This window comes from Podarcis raffonei, chromosome 13 (genome assembly GCF_027172205.1).
Source record: "Podarcis raffonei isolate rPodRaf1 chromosome 13, rPodRaf1.pri, whole genome shotgun sequence".
Classification (NCBI taxonomy): Eukaryota; Metazoa; Chordata; class Lepidosauria; order Squamata; family Lacertidae; genus Podarcis; species Podarcis raffonei.
The window spans coordinates 37,855,842-37,871,399 of NC_070614.1; the positions used below are offsets into that span (position 1 = coordinate 37,855,842).

Below are 15,558 nucleotides of genomic sequence, written 5' to 3' on the forward strand. Positions count from 1 at the left end.
CCCATGTTTTGGCCAATTTGGAGGAATTTCTGATGGTGTGAAAGCTATCCACTGCTCTGATTATAGGGGGGGAAACCTTGCAAACACAGTACTTAAAGGGCCATTTTTACAGAAACACCTGGCACAGTTTTCTCTTTGTACCAATGCAAACTCCGTTTAATTGGGGGATGCTCAAAAGGGCCATAATTGGGAGATGCTCAAAAAAGATTAGCCTTGACCTAGGGAATATTCCTATTTTATTGGTGCGGTGGAGTTTAAAAATCCCTCTATAGATATATGTCTGCTTTCTTAACCTCACTGATCTGGGTTTCACCTAGTGGAGGTAAGGAAGGAGGGAAGCAACTCACTGGAGACAATTAACAACACAAAAAGTGTTTTCTAGGGGAGGCAGGGGTGATAAGGTCAAGTGTAGGGTTTATAGGGCTGAGCTCTGAGCAGGAGTCATGCTCCCGGGAGCAGAATTCTAAGGGCTTGAATTGGGGTTCTTAGGGTCAAGGGTCATCCGGGAGACCATCTCACACCAGGGAGGTTGGGGAAGGGATCATCCCGGTCGGAGAGAGGGGCATGCTGGTCGGAGAGAGGGGCAGGGCTGTTGGGGAGAGGCTCCCCTGCCGCAACATGGACGGGTGCACAAACTCAGGGTTGATGTAGGTGAACCCCTGGAACTCGCTCTGATCAATGCTTGCGAGGACCAGCTGGTCTGGGGGTGTCAGCGCTGGAGGTGCCCGTGTGAAAAACTTGTCAAAGTTTTCGCCGCTTCGGCCGCACTGGATGGGGGGACGGGGGCAGAGAGAAAGAAAAGGGGAATAGGAGGGATGAGGGGAACAAGGAAAATGGAAAGAAAAAGACAATAAGAATTATCTCTGTTGGCTTCTTTACCACAACCCCTCCCTCTCCATTTTTCATTCTTTCTCGAACTTGCTACGTCTTCAAAGGCGTTTCTTCATAACGTTTCCGGAATTAAAAACCAAACACAACATCTGAATTTTTAGCCTTAAAAAAACCCCACCACTCTGTTACCCTTCTGAGTTTTGTTTGACATTTCTTTCCATCTCAGGGAGACTGGGAAATGGAAAGGAGTTTGAAATGGATCTACGGGTATGACTAACATTGGATACAGCCCTGAATCTTGATCACCGTTTTATTTCTTCCTGGTGCATTTCATTATATTGTGTTGTGTGAAGGTCTCTGCATGCTGCAGCTCATATATCTAGAGCTGGTATCTGTGGGTGTTTACAGATATTAATAGATATGAAACGCAGTATTGTGTAGTAGTTTAAGAGTGTTGGAATAAGTCTGGGAAAACTCGGGTTTGAATCCTCATTTTGCCATGAAGGTGACCTCAGTCAGTCACACACTCTCAGGCTGACCTACCTCATAAGGTTGCCGTGAGGATAAAATGGGAGGGGGCACAATGTACACTGCCTTGACTCCTTGGAGGAAGGCATAAAGGTACCCCTGCCCATACTGGCCAGTCTTGACAGACTCTGGGGTTGTGCGCCCATCTCACTCAAGAGGCCGGGGGCCAGCGCTGTCCGCAGACACTTCCGGGTCACGTGGCCAGCGTGACATCGCTGTTCTGGCGAGCCAGAGCCGCACACGGAAACGCCGTTTACCTTCCCGCTGGTAAGCGGTCCCTATTTATCTACTTGCACCCGGGGGTGCTTTCGAACTGCTAGGTTGGCAGGCGCTGGGACCGAGCAACGGGAGCGCACCCCGCCGCGGGGATTCGAACCGCCAACCTTTCGATCAGCAAGCCCTAGGCGCTGAGGCTTTTACCCACAGCGCCACCCGCGTCCCTTGGAGGAAGGCATACAGAAAGTAAAAATACTAATAAACTGATCTATGCACGTTGCAATGAATGTGTGAAGAGGTTCAGATTTGTAGATATGCAAAGTTCTGCCTGAGTAATGTACAGCGATGCATGTATTCTTAATGGAGGTACGTGACACTGTGCTTGAGCCACAGGTCCGTAGGACAACATGAGTGTGCCCATCCACATCCACAAATACAGGTGTGTGCCTATTCACACCTGGTGGCAGGAGCCTGCACAGCTGGATGTGGCCGAGCTCATTTGGGGACCCAAAACTACTCACTGGGCGGGGGATGAACGGCGGGGGGATTTCCAGCTGCTCCAGCCTCTCCCAGTCCATCCAGCGGAAAAAGCCGTGCTCCCGGATATCCCGTTCCCCTTCTGGTCCTGAACCCAGGCGCTTCAGTGGATGCTTGGTCAAGAACTGGGGAAAGAGAAAGAGATTTGCTAGGAATACCCTCCTCTTCTAAGGGGTGCGGACCACAGTCCGAGACTGCCTATTACAGGATGGGAATTGGACATTCTATCAAGAAAGGCATGTCTCTCAATCTGCATGTACCAAGACAGGGAAGCGAGGTGAGAGCAGTGCCGGATTTACGTACAGTGGTACCTCTGGTTGCGAACGGGATCCGTTCCGGAGGTCCGGCTGCACCCCAAGGAATTTGCAAGTGGATTAGCGATTCTGCGCTGAGCATGCGGCGAAACCCAGAAAAATACTTCCGGGTTTGCCACGTTCGCATCCTGAAGTTTACGTATCCAGAAGGTAACGTAAGCAGAGGTACAACTGTATAAGCTAAACAAGCTATAGCTTAGGGCCCCACTTTCTTGGGGACCCCCCAAAAAATTAAAGAAAAAAAACTGGATGTACATTTCCAAAATATAAGATTACTTTGATATCAATTACTTTGATATATAACTATTACTTTGATAAAATACATATTTTGTTATGTGCAAATGGCTTTAGATACCTATTAGGTCCATAAATTACCATATAGCATATATTCAACACACAAAAATAGCGGCAATTTATTGTTGACAAAAGACAGTTGGACATATAAAGGGCCCCATTACCTTCAATAGCTTAGGGCATCATCAAACCTAAATCCAGCCCTGGGTGAGAGGGAGAAGCGTTTAACCCTTTACAACCCTGCCGATTGTCCCCTGCGGATCCCTGCTTCCCCATTATTGCTGTCCATTAAAAATGTCCAGGGGCAGAACAATCAGCTTGTGAATTCAGAGTTAAGCACCCCCCACCTTTCGGCCAATTCTTCCCTGAAAGTCCTTCTATTCTCAATGAGAGTCACCCATTGTTTCTCTCACAACCACCTGGTTTCAACCTTCAGGGCAGCGAAAAGGAAATGTGGCACGAAGCCTTTCTCCTCTTTGATGTGCCAGGACTCACCCCTTTGCAGATGGAGACAGCCTCACGTGAAAGAGATTTGGGGTAGGACACCGTGTGCTCCATGATTGACTGGAAGAGTTCGTCCTCGTCCTCTCCATCAAATGGTGGCTGTGGACCAGGAGCACAGGTAAAGCCAGTGTGAGCACTATGGCAGGTGGAATATTTAGACTAAGAAATTAATGCCTTGAGGTCTCTTTGCAACAGCCACAAACCATCCCCTGATACCACAAATGTATCCCTTGACCTGGACTGGATCATGAAAAAAACCCACCTCAACATACTTACCTGCCCAGCTAACATTTCATACAGAAGGACACCAAATGACCACCAGTCCACTGACTTCCCATATGGCTGATAGGCAATAATCTAAGATGGGTAGAAATGGGAGGTTAGGACCTTTAAATCTACAGACCTTTTTCATTCCATTTTTTTTACCCAAACAGGTCCAACAAAAATAAACTCTAAAACCATAAGCAACATAGTAAATAACAACCAATAACAGAAATCCAAACCATATAAACCAAGAAGTTCCAATAGAAGCAACAAACACGATTCAATTGGTCCCAAATGTCCTTAGAAATTAAGTTGCCTTTGCCCAATGTCTGAAAAACTAGTAGAGAAGTAGCAAAGTGAGCCTCTCTGGGGAGTAACCTCGTCTATAAGTCACCAAGGCATGCATTGGAGAGCTAAGATCCAAGATTCCTGGCAACAGGGTGAATTCGGATAGCAGATTCATTCATTCAACAACCAGCTTCGTCCCGAATGCTCTGAGGGTCAAACGGATTATGAAAGGGACACAGCGAATTAAGGCAGGGGAGGAGGTCAACTATTCCACTCACAACCCCACACATTTAACTGTAAAATTAGACCCCAGGCACAGGAATATACAATAATGGGTGTGCCTGTGACATACAGTTGTTTTGGATCCGAGCATAAGAGGTAGGAATTTGAAACCAGGGCTCTGGAGTTTTTAGAAGGCAACAAGTCTAACCTATCAGGTTAAATTCCTGGGGAGAGTTTAGCTTAGAGCAGAAGGAACCTGATGTTTCTTTGGAAGGGTGGTGAGTTGTGTGATTGGGGACAGGAGACTTAGGAGCATTCTGTACCTCTGGAGCGATGTAGTCTGGTGTTCCACAAAAGGTCCGTGTGGTGATGCCAGGAAAAATGTTTTCTTTACACATTCCAAAATCGGTAATCTTAATGTGACCATCAGCATCCAACATTACATTGTCCAGTTTCAGATCCCTGGGCAGGAGAGACAAAGCAAGCAATAGGAGTGCCCAGCAGAGGGTGCCAAATTACAGCTAGGAAATACGTCCTCCAAGCAAGGAAGGGATGGGCAGATTCATCAGTTTCAGCTTCTCCCAGTTTCTCACTTTTCCAGTTTGAAATTCAGTTTCCACATCAATTTGTGATTTTTTGTCTTGTGAAAATTCACCAGCAGTCTAGTATGATTTTTTTCTTGATGTGCACATTTCTGCAAAGCAATTTCCCCTAATATAATGCATTTTTGTAAGTTATTTTCATGTGTACATCTGCATCTTTGTGCATACTTTATCTTAGGATATGCATCTTTGTGCACATTACTTGGCTGGAGAACATTAGGAAAAGCCTGCATTTCAACCACTGGCTATGTTTCAGTTATGGAAAGTGCAAATAAGGCATGTTCACCTTTAAATGCAAACTGAATTCCTCCCCCATTCCTAGTTCCAAGAGGACAATCCAGAATGAAAGATGATTTGCCTATTAGAGTATCTCTTTTTTAAAAAAATAATATTTTTTTCTGTTTTACGATTTCAAATAAACATTTTACATACCGTATTTTTCGCCCCATAGGACGCACTTTTTCCCCTCCAAAAATGAAGGGGAAATGTGTGTGCGTCCTATGGGGCAAATGCAGGCTTTCGCTGAAGCCTGGAGAGCGAGAGGGATCGGTGCGCACTGACCCCTCTCGCTCTCCAGGCTTCGCGCAGATCTCCGTAAGCCATGGGAGCCCGCGCCGGGCTCCCGCGGCTTGTGGAGAGTTGCCTGCATGCCGAAGGCTCAGTGCGCCCAGCCTTCGGCATGCAGGCAACTCTCCGCAAGCCATGGTTCCATGGTTCGTTTTGCATATCCCTGCATTTTTTACAATAACTATTCAAATTGGATTTCCACTGTTACATCCATCAAAACTTATTTACTCTCTTGAATTTATCGTAATGCTGCCAGTATTTTTTGCCTATTAGAATCTTGAGAGTGGAAGGAAGGAAGGAAGGAAGGAAGGAAGGAAGGAAGGAAGGAGGCAGTCCTGTAGAGATTTGGAGAGGGGGCAGAGGGGAAGTAGAGATGGAGCCAGAACCCCTGGATTCTCAGGGGGGAAAGTGGGGTTTTGCAGTCGAGTCTGGGACCTCTATAGAGAACAGAATAGACTCACCTGTAAATAATTCCTTTGTTATGCAAAAAGAACAGGCCAATTGCAATTTCTGCAGCATAAAACCTGTAACAGAGAAGGGGGAAAGGGTGAGGAGGGTTAAGGCAGGGAGAGGGAGGAAGGGAGAGAGATAACACGGCAAGGATTTCATTAGTAGTGGCACTGAAGTCATCATGGTGGCTCTGATGGCCACTTTTCACATGATGTTTGAAAAATACAAGCAGCCACACTCACTAGCCATGCCATTCCAGTACCATACAGCTCCTCCACACAGAACTTACCACCTCCCCCACCTTTGTAATGATACGCATATCAGAAACGTAATATGTTAATTTATGCATGATCACAAGAGAGCTTTTTATTCTGCGTACAAGTGGCTGGAAGTTACTGTGCGTAGACCTGCTTCCCGCTGCATCAAGTTAGGATTAAAGCATATTCCACGTACAGGTACCAACCTTTACATGTTACCAGGGATGTGGGTTGGCAGGCACACAGGTTAGTATTCATTATTGTGAATTTAAAGGTTTTCTGTTATCTATATGGCACCAGCAACATGCACGGTGCTGTACAGAGCAGTAAGAAGGCAGGTCCCCGTGCCGAAGAACTTACAATCTGTAATCAGACCCAGTGGAGGCAATAGAGGGGCGATGCAGGCAAGGATAAATAGGAAGAACAATGCATGTATGTATGTATGTATGTATGTGGGGAGACAGTGCAGAGTGTGGTGGTTGGAGCAAATATGGGGAACCTCCAGCCCACAAGCCTAATTAGGTCCAGCAGTGATCCTAATTTTACCAGAGAGGCCATTTTCTCCAGCTGCATGCACCAGCCCTACACCTATGTTGGCTTCATTTTAGAAGGAGATAGGAACACATAGAATCATAGAATCATAGAGTTGGAAGAGACCACAAGGGCCATCGAGTCCAACCCCCTGCCAAGCAGGAAACACCATCAGAGCACTCCTGACATATGGTTGTCAAGCCTCTGCTTAAAGACCTCCAAAGAAGGAGACTCCACCACACTCCTTGGCAGCAAATTCCACTGTCGAACAGCTCTTACTGTCAGGAAGTTCTTCCTAATGTTTAGGTGGAATCTTCTTTCTTGTAGTTTGGATCCATTGCTCCTTGTCCGCTTCTCTGGAGCAGCAGAAAACAACCTTTCTCCCTCCTCTATGTGACATCCTTTTATATATTTGAACATGGCTATCATATCACCCCTCAACCTCCTCTTCTCCAGGCTAAACATGCCCAGCTCCCTTAGCCGTTCCTCATAAGGCATCATTTCCAGGCCTTTGACCATTTTGGTTGCCCTCCTCTGGACACGTTCCAGTTTCTCAGTGTCCTTCTTGAACTGTGGTGCCCAGAACTGGACACAGTACTCCAGGTGAGGAAGCTGCCTTCTATCATCTCAAATCAATGGTCCGCCTAGCGCAGTGTTGTCCACGTAGCAGTGGCTCTCCATCGTTTAAGGCAGGAGTCCTTTAACATGGGACCTTCTGCATGCAAGGCAGAGCTAAGATAAGGTGAGAGGTATGAAGTGGTCCCAGAAACGCATACAGGAGAATGGCCACTCCACACCCCAACATGGCGCGCCAGGAACAGTAGGGCTGCTACACACATCGTACATCTAAAGCACATTACTTCCCTCAAAGGATCATGGGAACTATCGTTTGTTAAGGGTGCTGGCAACTGTAACTCTCTAAGGGGGTAAACTACAACGTACAGTGGTACCTCGGGTTACAGATGCTTCAGGTTACATACGCTTCAAGTTACAGACTCCGTTAACCCAGAAATAGTACCTCGGGTTAAGAATTTTGCTTCAGGATGAGAACAGAAATCATGCAGCGGAGGTGCAGCGGCAGCAGGAGGCCCCATTAGCTAAAGTGGTGCTTCAGGTTAAGAACAGTTTCAGGTTAAGAACGGACCTCCGGAACGAATTAAGTACGTAACCAGAGGTACCATTGTACTTTAAATGAATGGTGTGCAGGCAGCCTAAGACTCTGGCTTTTCAGGCAAAAGGGATCCTATCTCCAATGTAGCTGCCTGCCTTGTCATTCTCACATTCCATCTGAATGTCATTTTAAGACAGGGGAGTCTCTTGCAAAAATTGGTAGCCCAAGCTTACTTCCCATGGTTCTTCTCAGCGGCTTGGACAGAGGGTGGGTGAGTGGGTGTTTTAAACTCCTTGTCAATTTATGTTTCTTTTTAGAGCAAGTGGACGCTTGTTGATTTCACATTCAGGTCACTCAATTACACAACTTCACTGGAGTGTAATAATTTCCCATGAAACTGAGCTCTGGCATACGTAAGCATGCAGAATGAAGCGGTAGAATCCAGAGGCCATAGAGCAGACTGTACCACTTCAGACCGCTGTGAGAGGGTGGTGTGTGTGTGCCACATTTTTGAACACTCATCCAGGTAAAAACTCTCCACAAGGAGAAATCTAGTACATCAGGGAGAAAAATTCTTGCCCAGCTAACTCCCTGCCGTGCTCATTTGCAAGTGCAGGAAGTGGGTCTCCTTGCTTTCCTGACATAGAAAGGTATTTAAATGTGAGGTCTCACCTGCAGTCTGAAGTGGTACAGACCACTCTACAACCTCAGAACTCTATTAATTACTTCACTCCCACTTCATTCTGCTGCGTATGTGGAGCACTCCTGATTCACCTGACACGGAGGTGGATCTTCAAACACATGGCTCTTAGGACCAAAGTGCACATTTCAGCAGGAATCCTCCATTGAACTCTAGACATTTTATTTTATGCTCTTACTAAGTGCATTCGCAGGGGGACTGCATGCAACATGCTGGAATGTTTTCAGCCACAGAGCAAACAGCAAGTGTCCATGTGTTCGGGCAACAGAGGATTTAGATCAGGAAAACAGCACAGTTAAAGGGATCCCTGACAGTTAGGTCCAGTCACAGACAACTCTGCGGTTGCGGCGCTCATCTCGCTTTACTGGCCGAGGAAGCTGGCATACAGCTTCTGGGTCATGTGGCCAGCATGACAAAGCTGCTTCTGGCGAACCAGAGCAGCACACAGAAACGCTGTTTACCTTCCCGCTGGAGTGGTACCTATTTATCTACTTGCACTTTGACGTGCTTTCAAACTGCTAGGTTGGCAGGAGCAGGGACTGAGCAACAGGAGCTCACCCTGCCGCAGGGATTTGAACCGCCGACCTTCCGATCAGCAAGCCCTAGGCTCAGTGGTTTAGAGTACAGGAGGTGTAAGCATTAAATACCTATACCCCCAAGCTATTTCCCTGATCCAGTTAGCACCCTATAACAGCCTTTAGTTACGCAAAGGAATTTAGACACCGGTCATATGTAGTTTGTCTCTTAAACAGTGTTAAAACTGTGTTCAAGAGATTTTGATGATATGACATATAAGATCCCTGTTGAGAGAATGCCAAAAGTAGGTAGTAAACACGGGTGAAGGGTGTACAATAGAATATTCATAAGAATACTTACTAGGTTTCTGGCAACAGGAGAAGCGGAGACAATGACATGATTTTTCTTTGTATGAAAGTCATTGTGTTCATTTAATGAATACTATTGCAAAATCAATAAAAATATTGGGGGGGGTAGCAGTACAGCTTCCAGGATTTGGGGAATCCCTAAATTAAGCATCTTGAACTGAAAGAGGTTGGGTGTGCAGTGACACTTGGGACTGTGGGCCCATCTGCCAAACACGAGGCCTTTGCAAATGCCCAACCTGACCACCCTTTGAAGCCAACCCTGGCCTTAAGATACGTAAGAAAAGCCGTTCTCAGGTGTCATCATGTTTTGGACTGGAGTGACTATGCAAGTAAAGACAGGCAGGCAGAGGGTACTTCTGGACAAGGACAATTTAGCAACATGCACTCAACGCTGTCCTGCTTGAAGCCGGAAGTGGAATAGCAGCTCTCCTTACAGACCTCTGGCATTCTGTGGCCAACTGGGCAGTCCCTCATTCGCCCATTCCAAATGTTGGAAGGCAATTTTCATTGGGATCATTATGTAGGAAGAAAAGGTTAAAGGCTCCTTCTCTACCACTTCCCTCCCAGTAATGGTAGTGCCCCAACACACACCCTTCTGCAATTTAGGGAAGAGAAAAAAAGATATAGAAAGCCAAAGCTATTTGGAAATGCAAGGAATGGAGTGGCAGAGCTGATTCTTAGAGAGGGAAGACAAATGATTGAGAAGGAGATGGCTGGAGGACACCCCAGGAAACAGCTAGAGCAATCTAGGAGGATGGAATAGCAGCACATAGGCTATCTACAGCAGGGGAAATTGTGCACTGAGTTGTCTACAAAAAAGGGTTGGGTTTTATGAGCCCCCAGGAGGAAAAATGTGGGGAAACTTGAGAAGGGGAGTGTTTAGCTAATGATACTGTACAAATGCCCTGTAAGAACTGTGTGAAAAAGCAGAGCTGTTCCAGTGTGAGAGCAGCTAGGGAGAGAGAGAGAGAGAGAGAGAGAGAGAGAGAGAGAGAGAGAGGAGAGACCCATTCTCAATAGAGTTCCCCAAGAGACTCACGTACATAGCATGGGGTTCCTTGAATTTCCCAACCTGCTGGATATGATACATCAGGTCTCCTCCATTGACATACTCCATGACAAAATAGAGCCGGTCCTTGAAGGGAAAAAAACCAGGATGTGTGTCCATTATTGCCACAGGCAGATAAAGTGAAAGATCCAGATACCACAGGATGCCCCCTTCCCTCTCTGCAATGCTTAGTCAGTTAAATCAATTAAGAAAGGGATTCCCAAACCTTTTCCCTCATGGGCCACTTGAAAATTGCTAAGGGTCTTGATGGACCTCTTAATTTATTTATTTTTGCCTCTAGTAGCAATTGCAATGCACTGTGCCAGATGCTATATAATTCTAAATTGTATTTTTATTGCTTCTTCCCACCCCCACCCCCTTTATTGTATTACTGTTTAGGAATTCCACAGAATTCATATTGTGTGTGTTCCTCACGGATATGCCACAGGTGCCTGAATGAAGCACAGTGACCCATTGGGGAACCCCTAAATTAAGATACATTTTGATTGAATGTGATTGAATGGACAGCAACCTTTTGAAACTTATTTTAACCACTAGTTCTAAAAAGATATAGCTGCCATCTTATAAGAAGACATTCCCTCCTGTGCAAGAGAGATGAGGGGAAATGCCTCTTCCGAGATGTTGCTGTGTCATCCATTTTCATCCATTTTCCCCTGCATGCAAATTTAAGTGGATGCAATGAATTACTTAATCAACAAAACAGCATACAGTTAAATAGCTACGGTTTCTTTAACCAAGTAAATAACCACACGCAATTACTGCGGTTTGGAAGGTAGAGTGCAGCTGGGTTAGGAAATGTGGACGCTCCCCCATGGCCAAAACTCTCTTTTCCACCATAGTACATTCAACGTCGTCATCTTGGATGATCACGTCTTTCTTGAGGATCTTGATGGCAAACAGCTCGTCCGTTCCACGGCGCTCCGCCAGCATCACCTGTGGGGTAAAGGTAAAGGTAAAGGGACCCCTGACCATTAGGTCCAGTCGTGGCCGACTCTGGGGTTGCAGCGCTCATCTCGCTTTATTGGCCGAGGGAGCTGGCGTACAGCTTCCAGGTCATGTGGCCAGCATGACTAAGCTGCTTCTGGCGAACCAGAGAAGTGCACAGAAACGCCATTTAACTTCCCATTGGAGTGGTACCTATTTATCTACTTGCACTTTGACGTGCTTTCGAACTGCTAGGTTGGCAGGAGCAGGGACCAAGCAACGGGAGCTCACCCCGTCGTGGGGATTCGAACCACCGACCTTCTGATCAGCTAGTCCTAGGCTCTGTGGTTTAACCCACAGCGCCACCCGCGTCCCTCACCTGTGGGGAGAGAACCCCAAAAGTTTGGGTCTTGCCCACACCTACCCAAAGGAAACTCATGACAACCTGGGCTCTACTAACCCTTCAGGGAACACACACACTCCAACCCTTACACAGAACTTACTTCCCACGTAGGGACAGTAGTGTTTGGGATTTTTTACTGAATTCAAGGTGGTATGATAAAAACATTGTTTTCCTATGAACAGAGACAGTAGGTGGTGCTAAATGAAAACAGCACACAAACACCCCTAACACAAATTGAAAGCCCCATTGGCAGGTGGTGAATTTTTGTAGGGAACATTCTAGGATGTTTCATAGGGCGAAAATTGCCAAATGATTTACGGAAGGGACGTTTCCATGGGCAGTGGGATGCAGTTTAGTTATTCCCTCCCCACCCCCCTTAAACTTCTTTTAACATTTTGCAAAGTGCTCTTTTGCACCTGGAAGCTTCCATTTACTTATTTGTTCTTTTCCTGAAATACATTACATTTTGCCTTTCCACTTTTCTTTTCTTAAAAAATATTTTTATTAGCAATTTCAACATAACAAATTATCAAACCATATAATCGCATACATTATTTTTTCCCCTTTCCCCCCTCCCTTCCATCCCTCCCTCCCCTCCCCCACCAAAGACTTCCCTCAGCTCCTCTCTCTGATTTCTCAGCACATATTATTCTCTGCATGTTAGATAATGTAAGGATATGTAAAATTTTATATCTAACATGTTGTCAACCAATAAATTTGTGTATGTTTATTCAATACCTGCCAAGGAGTCCAGTTCATTTTGTTGTCTTTTTAGATAATTTGTAAAAAGCTGCCTTTCCACTTTTCAAAAAACAACAACCAACCAATAGAACTTTTACAATACAACAGACAACCGGCACATGGCACAATTAAAAACTAAACAGTTTAAAGGCAGAGAAAAGATGGAAGATAAAAATTTCACAAAAATTCCTGGGAGCAAAAGCACCATCAGCTTAATGACAGGCACAAAGCCTGTCAAAATGAAGCAGTTTTCCTGAGGTGGTGAAAGACCATCAGATAAAGAGAGAAAAGGGCAGGCTTCCCTGGGCTGTGAGTTTCACAATGTAGGTGTGGCCACAAAGGAAGCCCTCCCACACTCCCCAATCAATCAATTGCATGTCTGATACTGGGACACAGAGCAGGTCCATATGTCCTGCTTGTTGAGCCTTCCTTCTGATTATTATACAAGTGGTGTGTCTTAAAAGCTTCAAAGTAGCACAAGCTTCAATATGAATAGGAAGGAAGGAAGGAAGGAAGGAAGGAAGGAAGGAAGGAAGGTGATAGATGATAGATAGATAGATAGATAGATAGATAGATGATAGATAGATAGATATAGATAGATAGATGATAGATAGATAGATGGATGATAGATAGATAGATGATAGATAGATAGATAGATAGATAGATAGATAGATAGATGATAGATGATAGATAGATAGATAGATAGATGATAGATAGATAGATAGATAGATAGATGATAGATAGATAGATGATAGATAGATAGATAGATGATAGATAGATAGATAGATAGATAGATAGATAGATAGATAGATAGATAGATGATAGATAGATAGATGATAGATGATAGATAGATAGATAGATAGATAATAGATAGATAGATAGATGATAGATAGATAGATGATAGATAGATAGATAGATAGATAGATGATAGATAGATAGATAGATAGATAGATAGATAGATAGATAGATAGATAGATAGATAGATGATAGATAGATATAGATGATAAATAGATAGATAGATAGATAGATAATCCTCTGGGTGGATGAGAGTTCCAGCACTGCAGAAGGGTGCGCTCAGCCTCCAAAGAACCAGAGGAGCAGGAGGCAAAAAGAAAACAAAGAAAGGTTCTCCAAATCCCGTGACAGTTCTGCAGGGGAAGCAGGTGACTTTACACACTTTCTTGGAGGTGAAGTATTTCGTGCACGTACATCCTTTTCTCGCCATCACACTTTCTCAAACGGGAATGCGTTCAATGTGTTGCTGTGCCTGCAATTGCAATACTGCTCCTCTGTGCACATCCCTTAAAAAAAAGCAGGCCTACCTTGCCGAAACTGCCCTTGCCCAGCACCATCAGGAAGTTGAAGTCGGAGATGTGGAAGCGGTTGGTGCCAAAGAACCCACCACGCTTGGTGTCAGTGGGGCTGGGGGATGGTGATGGGATGGGGCCATGGCGAACCTTCTGCAGGGCGCACCGTGGTTGGAGGCAGGGAGGAAAGGAAAACACAGACATGGGTATGCATGAGTACCACCTCCTCCTTAAGCTCAGAACAAGGGGCAGGAGAGCCGGCAATACAACTAATGCAGTATCTATGCCAATAGTGGCACACTGGTTTATTTTAGTCAATATGTCCCCTGCCCCATGTTTACTCAAATAATAATAATAATAATAATAATAATAATAATAATAATAATAATAATTTATTTATACCCCGCTCATATGGCTGGGTTTCCCACTCTGGGGCTTCCAATGGGGCTTCCAACAAAACACTAAAATACAATAACCTATTAAACATTAAAAGCTTCCCTAAACAGGGCTGCCCTCAGAAGTCTTCTAAAAGTCTGGTAGTTATTTTTCTCTTTGACATCTGGTGGGAGGGCGTTCCACAGGGCGGGTGCCACTACTGAGAAGGCCCTCTGCCTGGTTCCCTGTAACTTGGCTTCTCACAGCGAGGGAACTGCCAGAAGGCCCTCGGAGCTGGACCTCAGTGTCCGGGCAGAACGATGGAGGTGGAGACGCTCCTTCAGGTATACTGGACCGAGGCCGTTTAGGGCTTTAAAGGTCAGCACCAACACTTTGAATTGTGCTCAGAAACGTACTGGGAGCCAGTGTAGGTCTTTCAAGACCAGTGTTATATGGTCTCGGCGGCCGCTCCCAGTCACCAGTCTATTACCTTATTACACACTCTGTATGTTAGGGAGAGTTTGTGAAACTTGTGCAAAAGCTGTAAAGTAGCTTGGTTGTATGTGTAGTTCCTTATAAACATTTATAAAACAGGGGTTGTGTGCAGTTTGTGGAGTGGCAGATGCATGCAATGAAGAAGGGAGTTTCAATGGCTCAGGGCTTTGCATGCAGAAGGTCTCAGGTTCAAGCCCAAGCATTTCTGGTTAGTGGAATCTCAGGACTAGGAAAGCACCTCTGAAACCTTGGAGAGCCACTGCCAGCTAGAATGACCCTCACTGGACCAAGGGCACCTGGCACAGTGCGAGGCAGCATGCTATGTTCAAGGGCTTATCCTATACGGGAGGCCCAGGAACAGCCAGTCCTGTCTCAGAGCCTTCTACCTTTCTTTCTTTAATCCATTTGCCCCACAAGTACTTTCTACCTTCTGCTCACCTCCTTTAGGAGGTTTGGGGCAGTCAAAAGGAAATATTTCCTCTCTGTGCAAGTGCGGATTCAAACAGCAGCTCAGGGTGGCCACTCATAATAGAGGGTTTGTATCGACATCTGTGGCTATGAGCCATGATACAGAATGCAATGTCCATGTTCAGAGGTATTACGTGTGTGTGTGTGTGTGTGTGTGTGTGTGTGTGTGTGTGCTGAGAAAAACAACAAGGGGGTGGCTTTCTCCACAAGGCACCTGCTTCTATGGCTCAACTGCTTTAACATTTCTGCTATGTTAGGGGGAATGGGGGAGGGCACAGAAATAAAACAGAATTTGCATCTGCTGCCCTGACACTAAATACACTGACTTGGGAATATGCACCACTTTGTTGCAGAAAAGGATAATTAATTGATTGATTGGTGTCTGCAACCATGTGCATTTATAGCCAGCTGCCCCCTATACAGAGTGCTATTAGGTTTTTTAAAAAATATTAATAGTAATAAAAGGGAAGTATGCCCATGCCAGCCCAGTGCAGATGCATGGCCTGTTTGCTGCTGCCCTCAACATCAGTACCCGGAGATCCAAATGTGTGTCACTGCTTGGAGCTGCCCAGGAACGGCTCACGCTGGGCAATGCTGGTCTTGATGGACTTTCCCCCCATCCAAGCGTAGCTGTTCCTCTTATGTTGCTTCCTCCCACTCTATAAAGCCTTTGAAA

General features: G+C 45.5%; 1 protein-coding gene across 1 annotated transcript in view; it reads right to left on the reverse strand.

Annotated features, from left to right (window-relative positions):
* Window positions 1-246: 246 nt before the first annotated feature.
* The window catches only part of PRKCG (protein kinase C gamma), a 49,092-nt gene continuing 33,780 nt past the window's right edge, over window positions 247-15,558 (reverse strand). The window contains exons 10-18 of the mRNA XM_053360943.1: window positions 13,560-13,697; window positions 10,929-11,102; window positions 10,144-10,235; window positions 5,629-5,691; window positions 4,322-4,460; window positions 3,501-3,581; window positions 3,216-3,323; window positions 2,097-2,237; window positions 247-767 (exon numbers count right to left, since the gene is read on the reverse strand). Of these exons, the coding sequence (XP_053216918.1) occupies window positions 516-767; window positions 2,097-2,237; window positions 3,216-3,323; window positions 3,501-3,581; window positions 4,322-4,460; window positions 5,629-5,691; window positions 10,144-10,235; window positions 10,929-11,102; window positions 13,560-13,697 (1,188 nt within the window). The 3' untranslated portion in view covers window positions 247-515. The remainder of the gene's footprint in view (window positions 768-2,096; window positions 2,238-3,215; window positions 3,324-3,500; window positions 3,582-4,321; window positions 4,461-5,628; window positions 5,692-10,143; window positions 10,236-10,928; window positions 11,103-13,559; window positions 13,698-15,558) is intronic.